General features: G+C 48.4%; 1 protein-coding gene across 2 annotated transcripts in view; it reads left to right on the top strand.

Annotated features, from left to right (window-relative positions):
* Window positions 1–289: 289 nt before the first annotated feature.
* Window positions 290–14,980, top strand: part of LOC139049943 (putative sodium-dependent multivitamin transporter) — a 42,686-nt gene continuing 27,995 nt past the window's right edge. For both annotated transcript variants that reach the window (XM_070525852.1, XM_070525853.1), the window contains exons 1-7: window positions 290–406; window positions 5,973–6,247; window positions 7,007–7,072; window positions 7,711–7,762; window positions 8,954–9,021; window positions 10,398–10,555; window positions 11,198–11,338. In XM_070525852.1, the coding sequence (XP_070381953.1) occupies window positions 340–406; window positions 5,973–6,247; window positions 7,007–7,072; window positions 7,711–7,762; window positions 8,954–9,021; window positions 10,398–10,555; window positions 11,198–11,338 (827 nt within the window). In that variant the 5' untranslated portion in view covers window positions 290–339. The remainder of the gene's footprint in view (window positions 407–5,972; window positions 6,248–7,006; window positions 7,073–7,710; window positions 7,763–8,953; window positions 9,022–10,397; window positions 10,556–11,197; window positions 11,339–14,980) is intronic.

Below are 14,980 nucleotides of genomic sequence, written 5' to 3' on the forward strand. Positions count from 1 at the left end.
CGAGTCGCATGTACGTAGCTTCTCCAGCACTGTCCAGCTTTAGCGCGAGGCGGCACAAACACACTACAGCTACAGCACACTGTAATACAGCGTCGTTGCACCTGCAGAGTCGGCAGCACTTATCTGTAAGCGCTGCGAAAACTAGAACCCATATAGAGCGCGCACCTGTGATGAGTTTTTATCGTTTTGTTACTCGCGCACCGCCGTGCGCAGCTACGCACACACGGTCGCCACAGAGTGGCGCTATAGTTTGCGACGCCAGTGTGCAACTCTTGCTACGGCTGTTATTTTCCGTCAGACGAGTGTTTCCGTTGTGCTATGGTATAGCAACGTTCCGCGATGGATGCTACGGGCTCCTCGGCTTGGGACTACGCCCTTTTCGTCGTCCTGACGCTGCTCAGCCTGGGTGAGCGGCAAACGTTACCCTCATTGCAAGCGCGCCGCGGTGACTTTAGTGCATCCTAGATTTCTACTGTACAGTATGCCCAGAGGACTCGGGAGTACTCTATTCGAAACAATAATGGACAGTATACAGAAACGCCTACCATATATATATAGAGATGAGATCAGGAGGACCTTGAAAGGCATGAAACGGGGAAAAGCGGCAGGAGAGGATGGAATAACAGTTGATTCAATCAAAGATGGAGGACACATAATGCTAGGAAAACTGGCGGCTCTCTATAGGAAGTGTCTATCGACTGCAAGCGTCCCAGAAAACTGGAAGAATGCAAATACTAATCCGCAAAAAAGGGAGACGTTAAAGAATTGAAAAATTATAGGCCCGTTAGCTTACTCCCAGTATTATATAAAATATTTATACAAAAATGATCTCTAATAGAATAAGGGCAACACTGGACTTTAGTCAACCAAGTGAACAGGCTGGCTTCAGGAAGGGATACGCTACAATGGATCGCATCCATGTCATTAATCAGGTTATCGAGAAATCCGCAGAATACAAGCCTCTCTATATGGCTTTCATAGATTACGAAAAAGCATTTGATTCAGTAGAGATACCAGTAGTCATGGAGGCATTGCGTAATCAAGGAGTACAGACCGCTTACGTAAATACCGTGAAAAATATCTACTGAGATTCCACAGCCACCTCCATTCTACACAAGTAGGAAGATACCTATGGAGAAAGGGGACAGACAAGGAGACACAATCTCTCCAATGTTATTCCCTGCGTGCTTGGAAGAAGTGTTCAAGCTATTAAACTGGGAAGGTTTAGGAGTAAGGATCGACGGCGAATACCGCAACAACCTTCTGTTTGCCGATGACATTTTTATACTCAGCAACACTGCAGAGAGTTAGAACAAATGATTGAGGACCTTAACAGGGAGAGTGTAAGAGTTGGGCTGAAGATTAATATGCAGAAGACAAAGATAATAATAAATAACCGGGCAAGGGAACAAGAGTACAAGATCGCAAGTCAGCCTCTACAGTTTGTGAAGGAGTACGTTTACCTAGGTCTACTAATCACAGGCAACCCTTACCATGAGAAGGAATTCTCAGAAGAATAAAAATGGGTTGGATCGCGTACGGTAAACATCGTGTGCTCCTGTTTGGGAGCTTACCGTTATCATTGAAAAATAAGGTATACAATCAGTACATTTTACCAGTACTGACATATGGGGCAGAGGCTTGGAGACTGACAAAGAAGCTTGAGAACAAGTTAAGAACCACGCAAAGAGCGATGGAACGAAGAATGCTAGGCATAACGTTAAGAGACAAAAAGAGAACGGTTTGGATCAGAGAGCAAATGGGTATAGACGATTTTCTAATAGATATTAAGATAAAAAAAATGGCGCTGGGCAGCTCATGTAATCCGCAGATTAGATAACCGTAGGACCATTAGGGTGACAGAATGGGTACCAAGAGAAGGGAAGCGCAGTAGAGGACGGCAGAAGACTAGGTAGTGCCACGAAATTAGGAAAGTTGCGGGTACTAGTTGGAATCGGTTGGCGCAGGACAGGGGTAATTGGAGATCGCAGGGAGAGGCCTTCGTCCTGCAGTGGACATAAAATAGGATGCTGCTGCTGCTGCTGCTGCTGCTGCTGCTGCTGCTGCTGCTGCTGCTGCTGCTGCTGCTGCTGATGATGATGATGATGATGATGATGATGATGATGATGATGATGATGATGATATTTCCACTTCATTCTCAACGGTGACCCGACGCTGCAACTATGTGCCCGAGGGGAGGGGCGAAGGGGGAGGAATGGGGGTGATGAGACTAGCATTTATCTACCTGGATTAGGGCACAGGCTCGCGTGAGCTGCGTGTGTCGTTGCGGCTTTTCTCGCCCTTGGTAAATCTATATTTCGTTCTCCGTTCAAAATGTTGTCGTACAGCGATGCTATTGAATATGTCAAAGAATCCTAACGGTCGTGCACGCGCACACCACGTGCGCCGCTGAGTTCCTTGCAGAACCAGCAGGTGGCGCGCGGGGGACAGAAAGAAAAAGAACCAGAAAGCTCTCCTTCGCATGCATAGCGTTCGCCACAAGCGTTTCCCGGTAAACATTACGGCTGCTTAAGCTGCAGCTGCCGGGAAGCGGCTACTGTAGCATACGAAGCAGGGAGTGACGTAACTACACTTTCGTACGTATGAGAAGAACCCGCTTAGCAATTGGCTTGTGTTGTGACAGTGCTACGGGAAGGCCACGTACACTGAGGACTCCTGAACAGCAAAGTGCGTACGAGGCGCGGCAAAAATGGGTCAAGTGCATTTCTCTTCTCTCTTGTGCGCTCTGAAGGTGCACGAAGTAGCGACGCAAGCCAAGTCGCGGGCCGTTGAAACTTCTTAGGCTAATTACTAGTTAGGTAAAGCAAGCAAGTTAATGTCGCCACGTGAGCAGTTTCAAGCTACGTCACAATGGGTAATCGTTATCGTTTAGAGCTTCGCTGCCCAACCACCTCCACAGCGTGCACTGGAGACCATGTTTTTTTTTTCTTTTCTGTGCAATTGTGTACGTGTACGCGTTTTCATGCATTGCGTTTCTGTGCGCCGTGTGAACACGCGTGCCTGCGTCTGTATTTTTGTTTGCGTTTGTCACGCGTATGCGCATTCAACTTCGCTGGCGCCTGTGCGGTGAAATAGCACTGACGTTGTCGATGAGATTCGCGTAATGACTTTTCTCTTTTCTTATGTTCTAACGCATGGTGGCCCTAGCTTACAGCTTAAGCCTGTTTCACATGGTGCGATCTAACGCTGCGTTTCTCGCAGCTACAATTTTAGCAAATGCGAACTTCGCATTGAAGTTTCACATGCACCGCGCGCGGCAGCTGAGAATTTCCCATGTGCGAGCGCCGAGCGGAGGTATAAATAAAAACAAGGTAAAAATGCTTTCGTGAAAGTTGCTTTCTTTGTGTGTGTGTGTGTGTGTGTGTGTGTGTGTGTGTGTGTGTGTGTGTGTGTGTGTGTGTGTGTGTGTGTGTGTGTGTGTGTGTGTGTGTGTGTGTGTGTGTGTGTGTGTGTGTGTGTGTGTGTGTGTGTGTGTGTGTGTGTGTGTGTGTGTGTGTGTGTGTGTGTGTGTGTGTGTGTGTGTGTGTGTGTGTGTGTGTGTGTGTGTGTGTGTGTGTGTGTGTGTGTGTGTGTGTGTGTGTGTGTGTGTGTGTGTGTGTGTGTGTGTGTGTGTGTGTGTGTGTGTGTGTGTGTGTGTGTGTGTGTGTGTGTGTGTGTGTGTGTGTGTGTGTGTGTGTGTGTGTGTGTGTGTGTGTGTGTGTGTGTGTGTGTGTGTGTGTGTGTGTGTGTGTGTGTGTGTGTGTGTGTGTGTGTGTGTGTGTGTGTGTGTGTGTGTGTGTGTGTGTGTGTGTTCTTTACTTTATCAAGACAAACATTAAATAGGCAGGCCACAGTGGCATGTCTTAAGACCCGCGTTGTGATTGGTTCCGCGTACTCGACGCATTTGCATTTTCGCAGAGAAGTTCAGCATGCCGAACAAGAAAAAACTTCGCACGCACGAAGGGGCCGATGGCCCATTTTCCGCACCTGCGAGTTCGCAAGTACGAAGAACGCAAGCAAATTTACAGCAGATGTAAAAGCATTTGCATATTTACTATATACGGAGCGACTAAACGCTGCAGCATGCTTGATCGAGCAACAGCTCTGGGATTGCGCTGTGCGCCTATCCGTGACTTTCTTGCCTCTATGTGTGTTTACATCCCTTCATTCTATTTTTTTTTTACTGCGGCAGCTGTTAAAAGTTCGCAAACAGCTTTGCCGTGACGCATGCCGTTGCGCAATTGTGGCGCCATCAAGTAGCTGTCGTTAACCTGTCGTAAGGCCACCTCGTCAGCTTCACTTTCGATATGGCAAATAAAAATATATGTTGCAGTTTCACTCGAAAGGCGAAGCATCGATTGCGATAGCAGAGAGAGAGATAAAGCGGTTAACCTCTCTCTGGGAGAGGAAGTTAACCAGAGATTATCTCCGCTTGGGTGTACGCTGTATCGGGGGAGGGGGATAGGGATGGCGATAGATGAGCGAAGCAGAATGCGAAAACACACATACAATACAGAACTGTTTCTATAGGCGCTTTCGCGCAGTCTGCAAAGGCGTTACATTGCTTTACATTGTGTCAACGTCCCCCTAATGCATTCTACGTCCCACAGCGTACAGTCACAGTTTGTCACGAAGTCCAGTGTCTTTTAAATAAAGGAGCAGTGCCTTCATAGCGGTTCGCGCTGACGTTCGTGTAGGCCAGTTTCCAAAAATGTTGTCTTCCGTTAGTGAGCGCTTGTCCAGTTGGTCTATAGCGTCGCTAAGAGGGCTGCGTTTTGGGGGGTTGAAACGAGGGCGCCCGCGAAGAAGGTGCGAGATTGTTTCGCTGCACCCGCAGAAGTCACGAAGTGGGCTACTATCCATTCCGACAAGAAAGGAGCACGCATTTGGAAATGCTACTCCAAGCCACAGACGGACCAGAAGGGTGCAGTCACGTAGTGGAAGGTCGGACGGAATACGGAGCTGTAAATCAGGGTCCAGGATACGAAGGCGTGCAACTATCGGAAATAAAGATAGTACGTTTACCGGCTGCATGAACTGCTCTAAACATTCGCTTACCATCCACACTAACAAGCGTGGCGCTCCGCGAGCAGAGAAACGTGACCATTTCTCGCTCGATAGCCGCGGAAGACTCGTCAGATAGCAGGCGCGAGGAAGAGCAGCAGCAACGAGCAGAATGCCCTCTGTGCTGCTTGTCGCTTCAACCCGAACTAAGCGGCAGGACGAGCGCACACGAAACCATCAGCCCTCGGCGCGCCTAGACTTCGTACCCGGCGCAAATTACTTTCAACATATGGCCTGCGCGGCCACGCTCAGCCACGCCATAGAGAAATGCGGCCGAAGTTTAACCCCCCACCCCCGGCGTCCCCTCTGTACTTCGCGTGCGGTGGAAGACGGCGCCCTTACTCCCCGCTCTCCTCCCTTGCGCACGCAAGGTGATAATGAATAATGGACCATACATCTCAGGCCCACCCTCGCCAGCTTTCGCTCGCAGCTACAGTATGCAGCGCGCGGCCGCCATCTTATCGCACTTGGACTCTAGGCGGAACATCACGACAACGCCGACGACGACTGCGCAAATCCGTCTGGAGTGCCCATATGATTGCTTTCCCAATAAAACAACCGCCACTGAGAACGGAAGTCATATCCTGCAGCAATGTTCATCTGTGAGCCGAACGCACTGCGCTGTCGCGCATCCTTGTCGCTTGGCAATCTCTGCGAGGTATTGCGCCCCACGCAGACTCCGAGAGTGGTGGTGTCGATGCGGGATTCTCTGAGGCCACAGGTGAGCGGACAACGCTGTGGCAACGTTGGGCGCGCCTCAAAAAAAAAAGGGGGGGGGGTCGTTTTTGAGAAGATGGGGCGGCGTTAGCTGCGAGCGCACGTTTATGTCGCTGCAAATACTAAGCGCGCAATCACCTGCTCTGCTTGAACTCTTCCTGCGTCCACGCGCTTTCGATCCGTCCTCGCAGGAACCGGCCTCTACCTGTCGCTGCGCAGGCGAGGTCGGCTGAGGACCAAGGACGAGGCCTTCTTGGGCAGTCGCAGCATACACGCGCTTCCCCTGGCCGTCTCCATGGTGGCGTCCAACGTGACCGCGGTGGGCATGGTGGCGTTCGTGGCCCACTACTACGTGCACGGCTTCCACACCATGTGGCACATACCGACCTTCGTGCCGCTAGAGGCCGTCATCGTCTACCTCTTCCTGCCCGTCATGTACGAGCTCAAGATCACCTCCGTCTTCGAGGTGAGGACGCGCGCGACTATGTTAAAGGAAGTGTTATAAGGCCAAGCGTCGAAAAGCAAGCACGTACAGGGCAAGGAACGAGACGGAACTTTATCCTGTATTCGTGTGCCCGCGCTTTACGTGCTCGCAATGTCGCACGCACCACCAGCCCGAAGAAAGGTATTCGCCGAATAAGACGAGTAGATGGCGCTTTCGTCACCGCCGTTCACGCTGGTGACAAATAATGGGAGCATCAGCGGACGCAATGTAGGCCCCATGTTGGTATTCTATGCACGTGGCGTTGTCCATTTTAGTGATGAGAATCGCTCTGTAATCGCTGGTACATGACTTGTGAAAAATAAGAGCACTGAGGCACTCGTTCAAGAGGCAACGATCACTGCATGTCGTCAAAATCACTTATCCGTGTCAAAAGAGAAAGATGGCCCCCGAAAAAAGTTGATTCAAAGGGTTAATTTCGATGGTGTTCACAACGCACCAGGTCAAGGCATAGATACATTGCAATTGTATCATATGATACAATATACTCGGGCAGCAATTATTGGAGATACATATAGAAGATATAGGCGCCATGCCCCACACATATGCATGGGGCAAGAAGTGCACGTGGCCACATCTCGATGTGGCTGTAGTATCGTTTAACACGAGCGAATCTGCGCAGTAAATTGGAAGCGCTTCTTCAATCCAATACACAAATGTCGCATTCATTTACTATGCCTAACCGTGCAAGTTCCGTTTGTTTGTTTTTCATGGGCAACGCAGTATCTTCGGATGCGCTATGGAAACGGCGTGGGAGTGGCATCGTCGGTAATATACTTCGTGCTGAGCGTAAGTGCACAACAGCGGTTCGAACTATATCACGGTGCGTTTGTGTAAGCGTGCGTGCGTGCGTGCGTACGTACGTGTGTGTGTGTATGTGTGTGTGTGTGTGTGTGTGTGTGTGTGTGTGTGTGTGTGTGTGTGTGTGTGTGTGTGTGTGTGTGTGTGTGTGTGTGTGTGTGTGTGTGTGTGTGTGTGTGTGTGTGTGTCACAAGATCTGGCTTTTGTGGGTGCTTCTAAATCAAAACTGCACCGCGAGCTTTGAGCTTGCGCTGTAGCGTTCTGTCAGCACGAAAAAGAAAGAAAACAACATTTAACACACACACCCCACATGCACACAAAAAAAAAGAAGGTATAGACCATTGCGAACTTTTAGTGCAGTCTTATCACAGGAAATGGGGAATGCCCAGCTGCAATGCAAGCACAGCAACTTTTTGACTCATGACAACAGCACTGCATTTGTATCTGCCTGGTATTTACAAGCCAGGTTAAGGTGACTTGCCTAGCGTTCGCGGCCAAAGAGAGAGTCGCTTTACATCATCTGCCCCACACAGAACCCCACGTATGCATGTCACATTTAGCGGTAGACTTATTTACCTAAAATTTGTAAATTATTCCATTTAATTTATTCCACTTCTACGTTACAGCAAAGTATAGGTGGTGCGGCCATCTACAGCGCCGCATTATCAATGGCTACAAGTGAGTGCAATATATTTCTACTGTATTTAGAAATAACTGAATGTATTGGTTGGTATAACCTAGCTATTTTGCAAAATTAAAGAAAGAACAGTTATGCCAACCAGGAAACGCCGTACGCAGAAATCAGTGGAGCGGCCATTATCGGCTGCCATTTTCTTTGCAAAGTCACTTAGTATAGTGGAGCGGACGCATGACGATCTGCAACGCTGCATTGTGAATTGTGTAAATCCTTAAAGGGGTCCTGAACCACCTCCGGGCTAAGTGAAAAAAGAAGAAAAAGAAACTCCGCGGGTAGCGTATACGCTGCTGTGAACATCTCAGCAAAGTTTTGCAGTCGCGAGCGGAGCGTGGAACTCGCATGCGGAACGCGAAGAGTCGCTTTTCTCTCACACGCTCTCTCCTTTTCAAACATAACCTTGCTCCTCACTCTTTTCCGGACGCTTTATTTCGTAACATAGCAGATTCCCATGCGCGGCTGCTATTAGAGAATGGCTGACGTCCATCGATAAGGGTGTTCGGATCGGTGCGCTTGTTCTTACAGTTACTGTGTACATTTATTGAATACGTTCGGTGCCCCCTATAAGCCTCGAAATACTATTGCTAGAAGCAAATAACACGATGCCGTAATACGGCACAATGCTTGCGAAGAATCCGGTCATTTCTCGCTGGCCGCAATGTTTTAGTTTTATCTTTTACGTTTATGCCGATTACCATAGCTGCGTTTACAAATATTTCAAGCTGCCTTGTAGTTGGCTTCACCAGAAAATCAAAAATACCCGGAAAAAGTTTAGTTAGTTAGTTAGTTAGTTAGTTAGTTAGTTAGTTAGTTTTAGTTAGTTAGTTAGTTAGTTAGTTAGTTAGTTAGTTAGTTAGTTAGTTAGTTAGTTAGTTAGTTAGTTAGTTAGTTAGTTAGTTAGTTAGTTAGTTAGTTGCTTCTTTATACTGCAACACGCCAGAAATTATGGCAAGGTGAGCAAGGATACTGAATGGAAAGCTTTCAAAGTTACACTGTAACGCAAGTCCCTTAGTACTAAAAAAGTATTACAGGACTGTGATATAACTTTAAGGACATCGATTTTACGTCGTATGTTCACCGTTATCTATAGGGATATGATAACAAGCAGCAAATGAGGGCTAGCACGAGCGCAATCTATTGCGAACGTCACCGCCTAATCTGTCTCTTCATCGCAGTTTTTGAAATAACGCCAGCAGCATCGAGCGTAATCCTCGGTGTCGCAGGGACTACGTATACAGCATTGGTGAGTTTGTACAGCAGCTACAAATACTCATCTATATTTCGAAACTTTCGAATGACGAATCGAATAGCCACTATACTACAAAATCCGAATGTCAATCGAATACTTCACGTCGCCGACTGAACACAATAAAACATACCATCCACGTAGGATAATACGCACTAAAGCACGTTAAGCTGCGTCGCACAGACGGCCAGACTTTGACTAAAAAACGGCCACTCAAAATGAAATGTTTAGACACGGCACGTAGTTCGGCAGTGTGTGTTGTTAGGTACTGCTAATGGAGACAGTAACGGGCCTACTGTCATCGGATTAAACACCAATACGTTCCATTGCAGCATACTGCGATAGAATAGTGGCACTATCTAAGCACATAAAGAGCGGCATAATTTGCTCCTACCATGGGAGCTAATATATATGCATATATATTTGCAAACGTCAAGTATTTCTCGTTTGTTCGCGAAGGTGTTATTTATTTTAATGTTTCTTTTATTTTATTTTTAACACACTTTCTTCACGTTTTGTTGCTTCAAACACTGGTTTTCACCTGGCCTTTTCTTCTTGCACTACATTTTGTTAACCTGTACAAACCCCACAGCGTATCACAGCAAGCCTCCGTTGGAAGTGTGAGCAGGAGACATAGAGGGTTCGATGCCCGGCCGCCGCGGCCACATTTCGACACCGGCGAAATGCGAAATTGCTCGCACACGATACGATTTACGAATCTCATTTAGGCAAAAGTAATCCGGAGCGCTTGACTCGTGACACTATAGTGTTGCTTGGGACGATGAATCAATCGATCGATCGATCAATCAATCAGTTAGAAGTTAGCTCCCGTTTTTTGTCTGATGTCGTCCTGTCTTACTGCTTGGCACAATTGCCACGCTGCTTTCGTCCACACAAATTTCCGGATGCTTATTTGTTCGAAAGCCCCGAGGATTGCGCAGTGACCCCAGCTAAGCAGTACATTCCGGGACGTCAAAGAACCTTCTGCCACACATTTCGCGTGCGCAGGTGATAAAAACACACTGACAGGATCGCCCACTCTGTCGGGCTAACTAATTACGGAGGAGGGAAAGGAGGGAGGGAAAGAGATAAGAAGAAGGCAGGGAGGTTAACCAGAATCACGTCCGGTTGGCTACCCTACACAGGGGGAATGGGAAAGGGGGAAAACAAAGATAACAGGGAGAGAGTGGAGGGAAGGAAATTGCAGTGAGTTCGATGACGTGTGTGGCCTTACAGAAATTGCATTGGTAGTCACAAATGGTCGCACAAGCCCGTCATCCTTAAGAAACACAAACACAAACTAATTGCGGAGTTAACGACATCTCCAACCATCTGCGAAGCCGTCGCCAGTTGACATCTTTCCGCTGTTCCAGGGGGGCCTTCGAAGCGTCGTCTGGGCCGACGCCGTGCAGGCGCTGATTATGACTGCCTCGCCCCTGATAATCATCTTCAAGGTAATCTATGACGCGGCCCACAGCGCGGCGCCGCTGCGTCCATTGGCCGACATGAACGCGACGGCCTACTTCCTGCGGTGAGCCACCCTATACACGCATAGACATCCTACACCTAACTTAGTGCATGTGAAATCGCGGTATGGACTCATGTTTTCTCTCTCGCTCTTTCACTCCCCATTCCCCTCCCCACGTGTAGGATAGCAAACTGGACTCAGTCTGGTTAACCTCCCTGCTTTTCCTTCGTCCCCTCTCTCTCTCTCTCTCACCCTACATGCTTTTCTTGCGCCCTTGTCTTGCGTATGGCTGGATCTTATGTGGCCGGCCGCATAACTTCATCCGCATTACATAATTAGGCATATTCGTTCATGTTCCAAACACACACAGTCCACTAGAAGTTTCCATTCGTATGGCTTCAATTGATTGATTGATTTCATTGACTAATTTATTAATGGAGCGAGAGAGCGTTAAAACATCTCCGAAGCAAGAACATCGTTGTCTTGATATTTAATTAGAACGCGACTCGATGCCTCCAAACCACTATGAACAGCCCAGCTTGAACTTTAAAAAAAAAGCACTATAGCTTCAGAACTGCGATTCACCTTTAAAGCAAAATCAAGGCTTCCCAGAACCGTCTCATTAATAACGCACTAAGCTGTAAAAAATTGTCCAGATGTATTCAAAACGCCTAACTTGAGTCGTGGTTCAATATTGTTCCTCAGGACAGACATCGACTTCACGACGGACGAAACCATCTGGGCCTCCTCGCTGGCAGCGTTTCCCAACCAGCTCATGCGGCTTGGCCTGGACCAAATGATCACGCAGAGGTTCCTGGCTGCGAGATCTCTCCACGACGCAAGGATGTAAGCTCGCCGTGCGTCCCATGGCGCAAGCTATCATGCGAAATTCCGCGCCTTATGTTTAGGGAGTACTGTTTAGGGAGTTTAGGGAGTGCAGTCAGTGCGAAATGTGTTTGCGCAATAACTTTTTGCGACAAGATTACTTTTTGTATGGACAAGATTACTCTTACGTGTATTGCGTCTACAGTGCGCATCCGCATATTGGACAACGTGTATATAGTATCTCATTGTATCATAACACAATCACCCGCCACCTACCTTTCCCTGTATTTCCCACTTGCCCTTTCCCCAGTGAGGAGTAGCAGGCTAGAGACACGCTCTCCAGGCCGACCTCTCCTCCTTTCTCTCCATTAAAATCTACTCTTTTAGCGCCTACAGAAAGGGCGCCACACGCCCTGCACCTTGGCTCGACCTTTCGTGTGACTGGACGATTCAACACTCCGGTTGAGTTCCAGTTCGCTCGTGCCCTAATGAAGCGGTAAGAGTTGCGCTAGAAATCTGCGTGTTCTGCTTGCACTACGAAGACGACAAAAAAAAAATTCTGCAGGCTTCAGTAATGCAGGAAAGAGGCGCAGGGCCGTGCCTCACTTTATCTCCGCCATATTCCCGCGCTGTTCCCCTACAACGATGAACCAGCAACAAGCCCAGATCGAAGCGCTGCAACACTTAAGATTAGTCCGATTGTATGAACTCACTTACTGCGACAGACTATAGGCGCAACGTATACAACTTTCTCCGCATTGTCATAGCTGATAAGAAGCTAGTAGCCGGTTTCCCCCGTGTTTACAGAGAAAGGAGTGTGGCATCTAGCTTATATTTAGACGAAAGAAGGGCCATATTCGCGTGATACGCAGGCAAGGAATAAAATGTGCATGTTAATTAGGAACGTTGCAGTATATTAGTTATGGAAGCCCTGTAGAACGTTAACTCTTTAGTGACGAGTATTGCCTACAGGCAACGCACCAGGACTGTTTTCAATACGTGAGCATTCTTAGGTGAGTACCCCGGCAAAATATGTCCGTAACGCGAAAAGTGTCACACCGTTCATCTACAATATAAATTAATAATTGGCGAAGTTAAGACATTTATACGTTATGATAGTGTAAATGTAGATGATCGGTATAGCTTTATAATCGATAAGGAAGGAATGGAAATGAAAAAAAGAGAGAAGGGAGCTATAAAGGAGCTATAAACGAGAAAGAGGGCAATGTCTTCACGGTACAGTGGGGAAGACGAGTGGGCACAAACAAATACTGTTTACAGCACACAACAGATACGTTGCAGGGCCGTCAGCTGCTCTTTCCCTGTGACAGACTACGCGTTTTTTTTTTTCACTTAATCTTCCTGAACATTCCTCTAACGAATACCAGACTGAGGAAACACCTTAGGAAATGAGTTTTCCAATTTATTGCTATATAACTTCACAAAGTCAAACTAAAAAAAAGCTAAAAACACTCGTTTTACGATTCCTCAAAACATACCGTGTTCACCTCCCTGTCGGCTTAAAGATGCGAAAGCGAAGTAATGAAGGTTTTCTAGATACTTCAAGGACAATCAGCTGTCATGTGCTCAGATAACACTGTCATTGTCAGATAATGTTGCCAAGTCGAGTGAGTAGTTTTGCCTTTTCACAACCACTGATATTTTTCTACGATTGTCTACGGAAAGTAAAGAAAAAAAAGAAAGAAACCGATGTCGTCGTCCTATAATGGTGATGCCTATATTCTGAGGAGCCTCATTTTTATATTACTGCAGGCCACTGGTTGAATCATTTCTTCCCACGTTACCATTTTGCTGGAGCCAAAACAAAAGGACATCAGCGCCTTCGCCGTCAAGGTGATTGTTAACCTGGAGCAGACATGCAGTAAAGCGACTGCTGTCGTATGCTATCTTGTGCGCAAAAAGAAAATGTGCCAAGAACCCCTATCACGGCCCCAGATGCAGCTTTCGTCGACGAGGAGGTGTGAAAATGTCGAGTTGTCTTTGCCGGCGATTTAAGCGTGTGAAAAGTAGAACCGGTGATAGTACAGAGGGTAGGAGCAGGCGAGCGCGTGCATATTAGAGAGTTTTACATTAGGGGGCGCAAGCCGCTCGCGTCCCCTAATCTAAAACACTCTATTAGCGCGCTTTCGGGAAAGCCGATTAGGAAGGTGATAGCGAAGGCCAAGGAACGCATGTAAAACACAGGGAGGCACCTAGTCGTGATAATGGGCGGAGTGATTGACGCACTGCAATGACGAGGGGCAGGGATCGCGAAGCAAACAGCCAAAGGTGTCACCGACCTGAGGAATGCTTCAAAGGAAGTACAAATCGCAGTGTGCACGGTGCCAGAGGTTGAAAGGCAGGTGTATACCACTGAAAGGGCAGTACTAGCAGCAAACCGGCCTATTTGGACGCCAGCTAAGACAACGAATCTTACGCTCACTGACGTCAACCGAGAAGTCCACTGCGCAGGCCGCGAAGGCGCTTTTGTGTGTGACGGGATACATTTTAGCGAAAGTGCAGCAACGCTGGTTGGATGTCGATTCGCGGCGCGGGCTGTAGCTTTGTTGGGGGGCGGGCACCACGCAATAAAGAAAGAAGATTACTGAATGCAGCGACGGACCAGCAAAGGGCAGAATTATACCACGAGGAGTAAGGGAAAGACGCACAAAGGATAAGAATAGAGAAGGCAAAAAATCTGTTACGCATAAGCAAGCAGGAAAAATGGCTGCAAATTCAAACACAGCTGAATGACGAAGAGATTAGCGTGTATGACTTGACCGAAATGCATCTACGCGATTTGGAGCAGCCACCTGTTATTTAAATTCTACCTGTTCGACGATTCGACCAGCCACCTGTTATTTAGATTCGAAGAGGAACAGGCCGTCCCCGTAGGGCGTCCGGCGAGGACGCTTGATCAGCACCGAGTAATGTCCACACGACCATCGAAGGCCTTTACGTGAATGCCATCAGGTAGGGAGGACGTGAGAAGCTTGATCTCTTTCTTGACAACCTTGAAGAGCTTGGGATCGTTTGGCTGCAGTATCGAAAGCTTGTAGTTGTGGCAGTCTGGCCCTATATCCATCACTCCTTGCTATCCTGCTCCCCAGCGGCTTCGCTAACAACACCCGAGCGGCTTTCCTCGGATTCCTTCGCTGCGGCTCCGACACTGGCTACGGCTTCCGGAGCTTCGTTCACTCTCTCGACATCGACGCCCGGCTCGGAGGCAGGCTCGCTGGCTGCCATCCCAACGTGCGCTGGCTGCCATCTCAACTTGCGCTGGCTGCCATCTCAACTTGCGCTGGCTGCCATCTCAACGTGCGCTGGCTGCCATCTCAACTTGCGCTGGCATCATGCCAAATCGAACCACGTACGTCCTTGTGAGCCCTCGGCAGCCTGGCCTTGAGGATGGCGCACAGCTGCTGGCAGATGTTGCGTGGCTCTAGTGAGCCGACCCCGCTGCCTTCCAGCCGGCAGCTGACGCTCGTGGGCTTTCGCAGATGCGAGGCCGTCGGATGCTGTGAATGCGCGGCGGTCTCTTCCCTGGTTGGCTGTGTTGGCGACAGCGCACCTTCCGGTGCTTGCAGCTGCTCGTTGATGACATTTTCTGATGACGAAGCGATTGGCGTGCATGCCTCGAAATGCATCTACGCGATTTGGAGC

This window comes from Dermacentor albipictus, chromosome 9 (assembly GCF_038994185.2).
Source record: "Dermacentor albipictus isolate Rhodes 1998 colony chromosome 9, USDA_Dalb.pri_finalv2, whole genome shotgun sequence".
NCBI classification, from domain to species: domain Eukaryota; kingdom Metazoa; phylum Arthropoda; class Arachnida; order Ixodida; family Ixodidae; genus Dermacentor; species Dermacentor albipictus.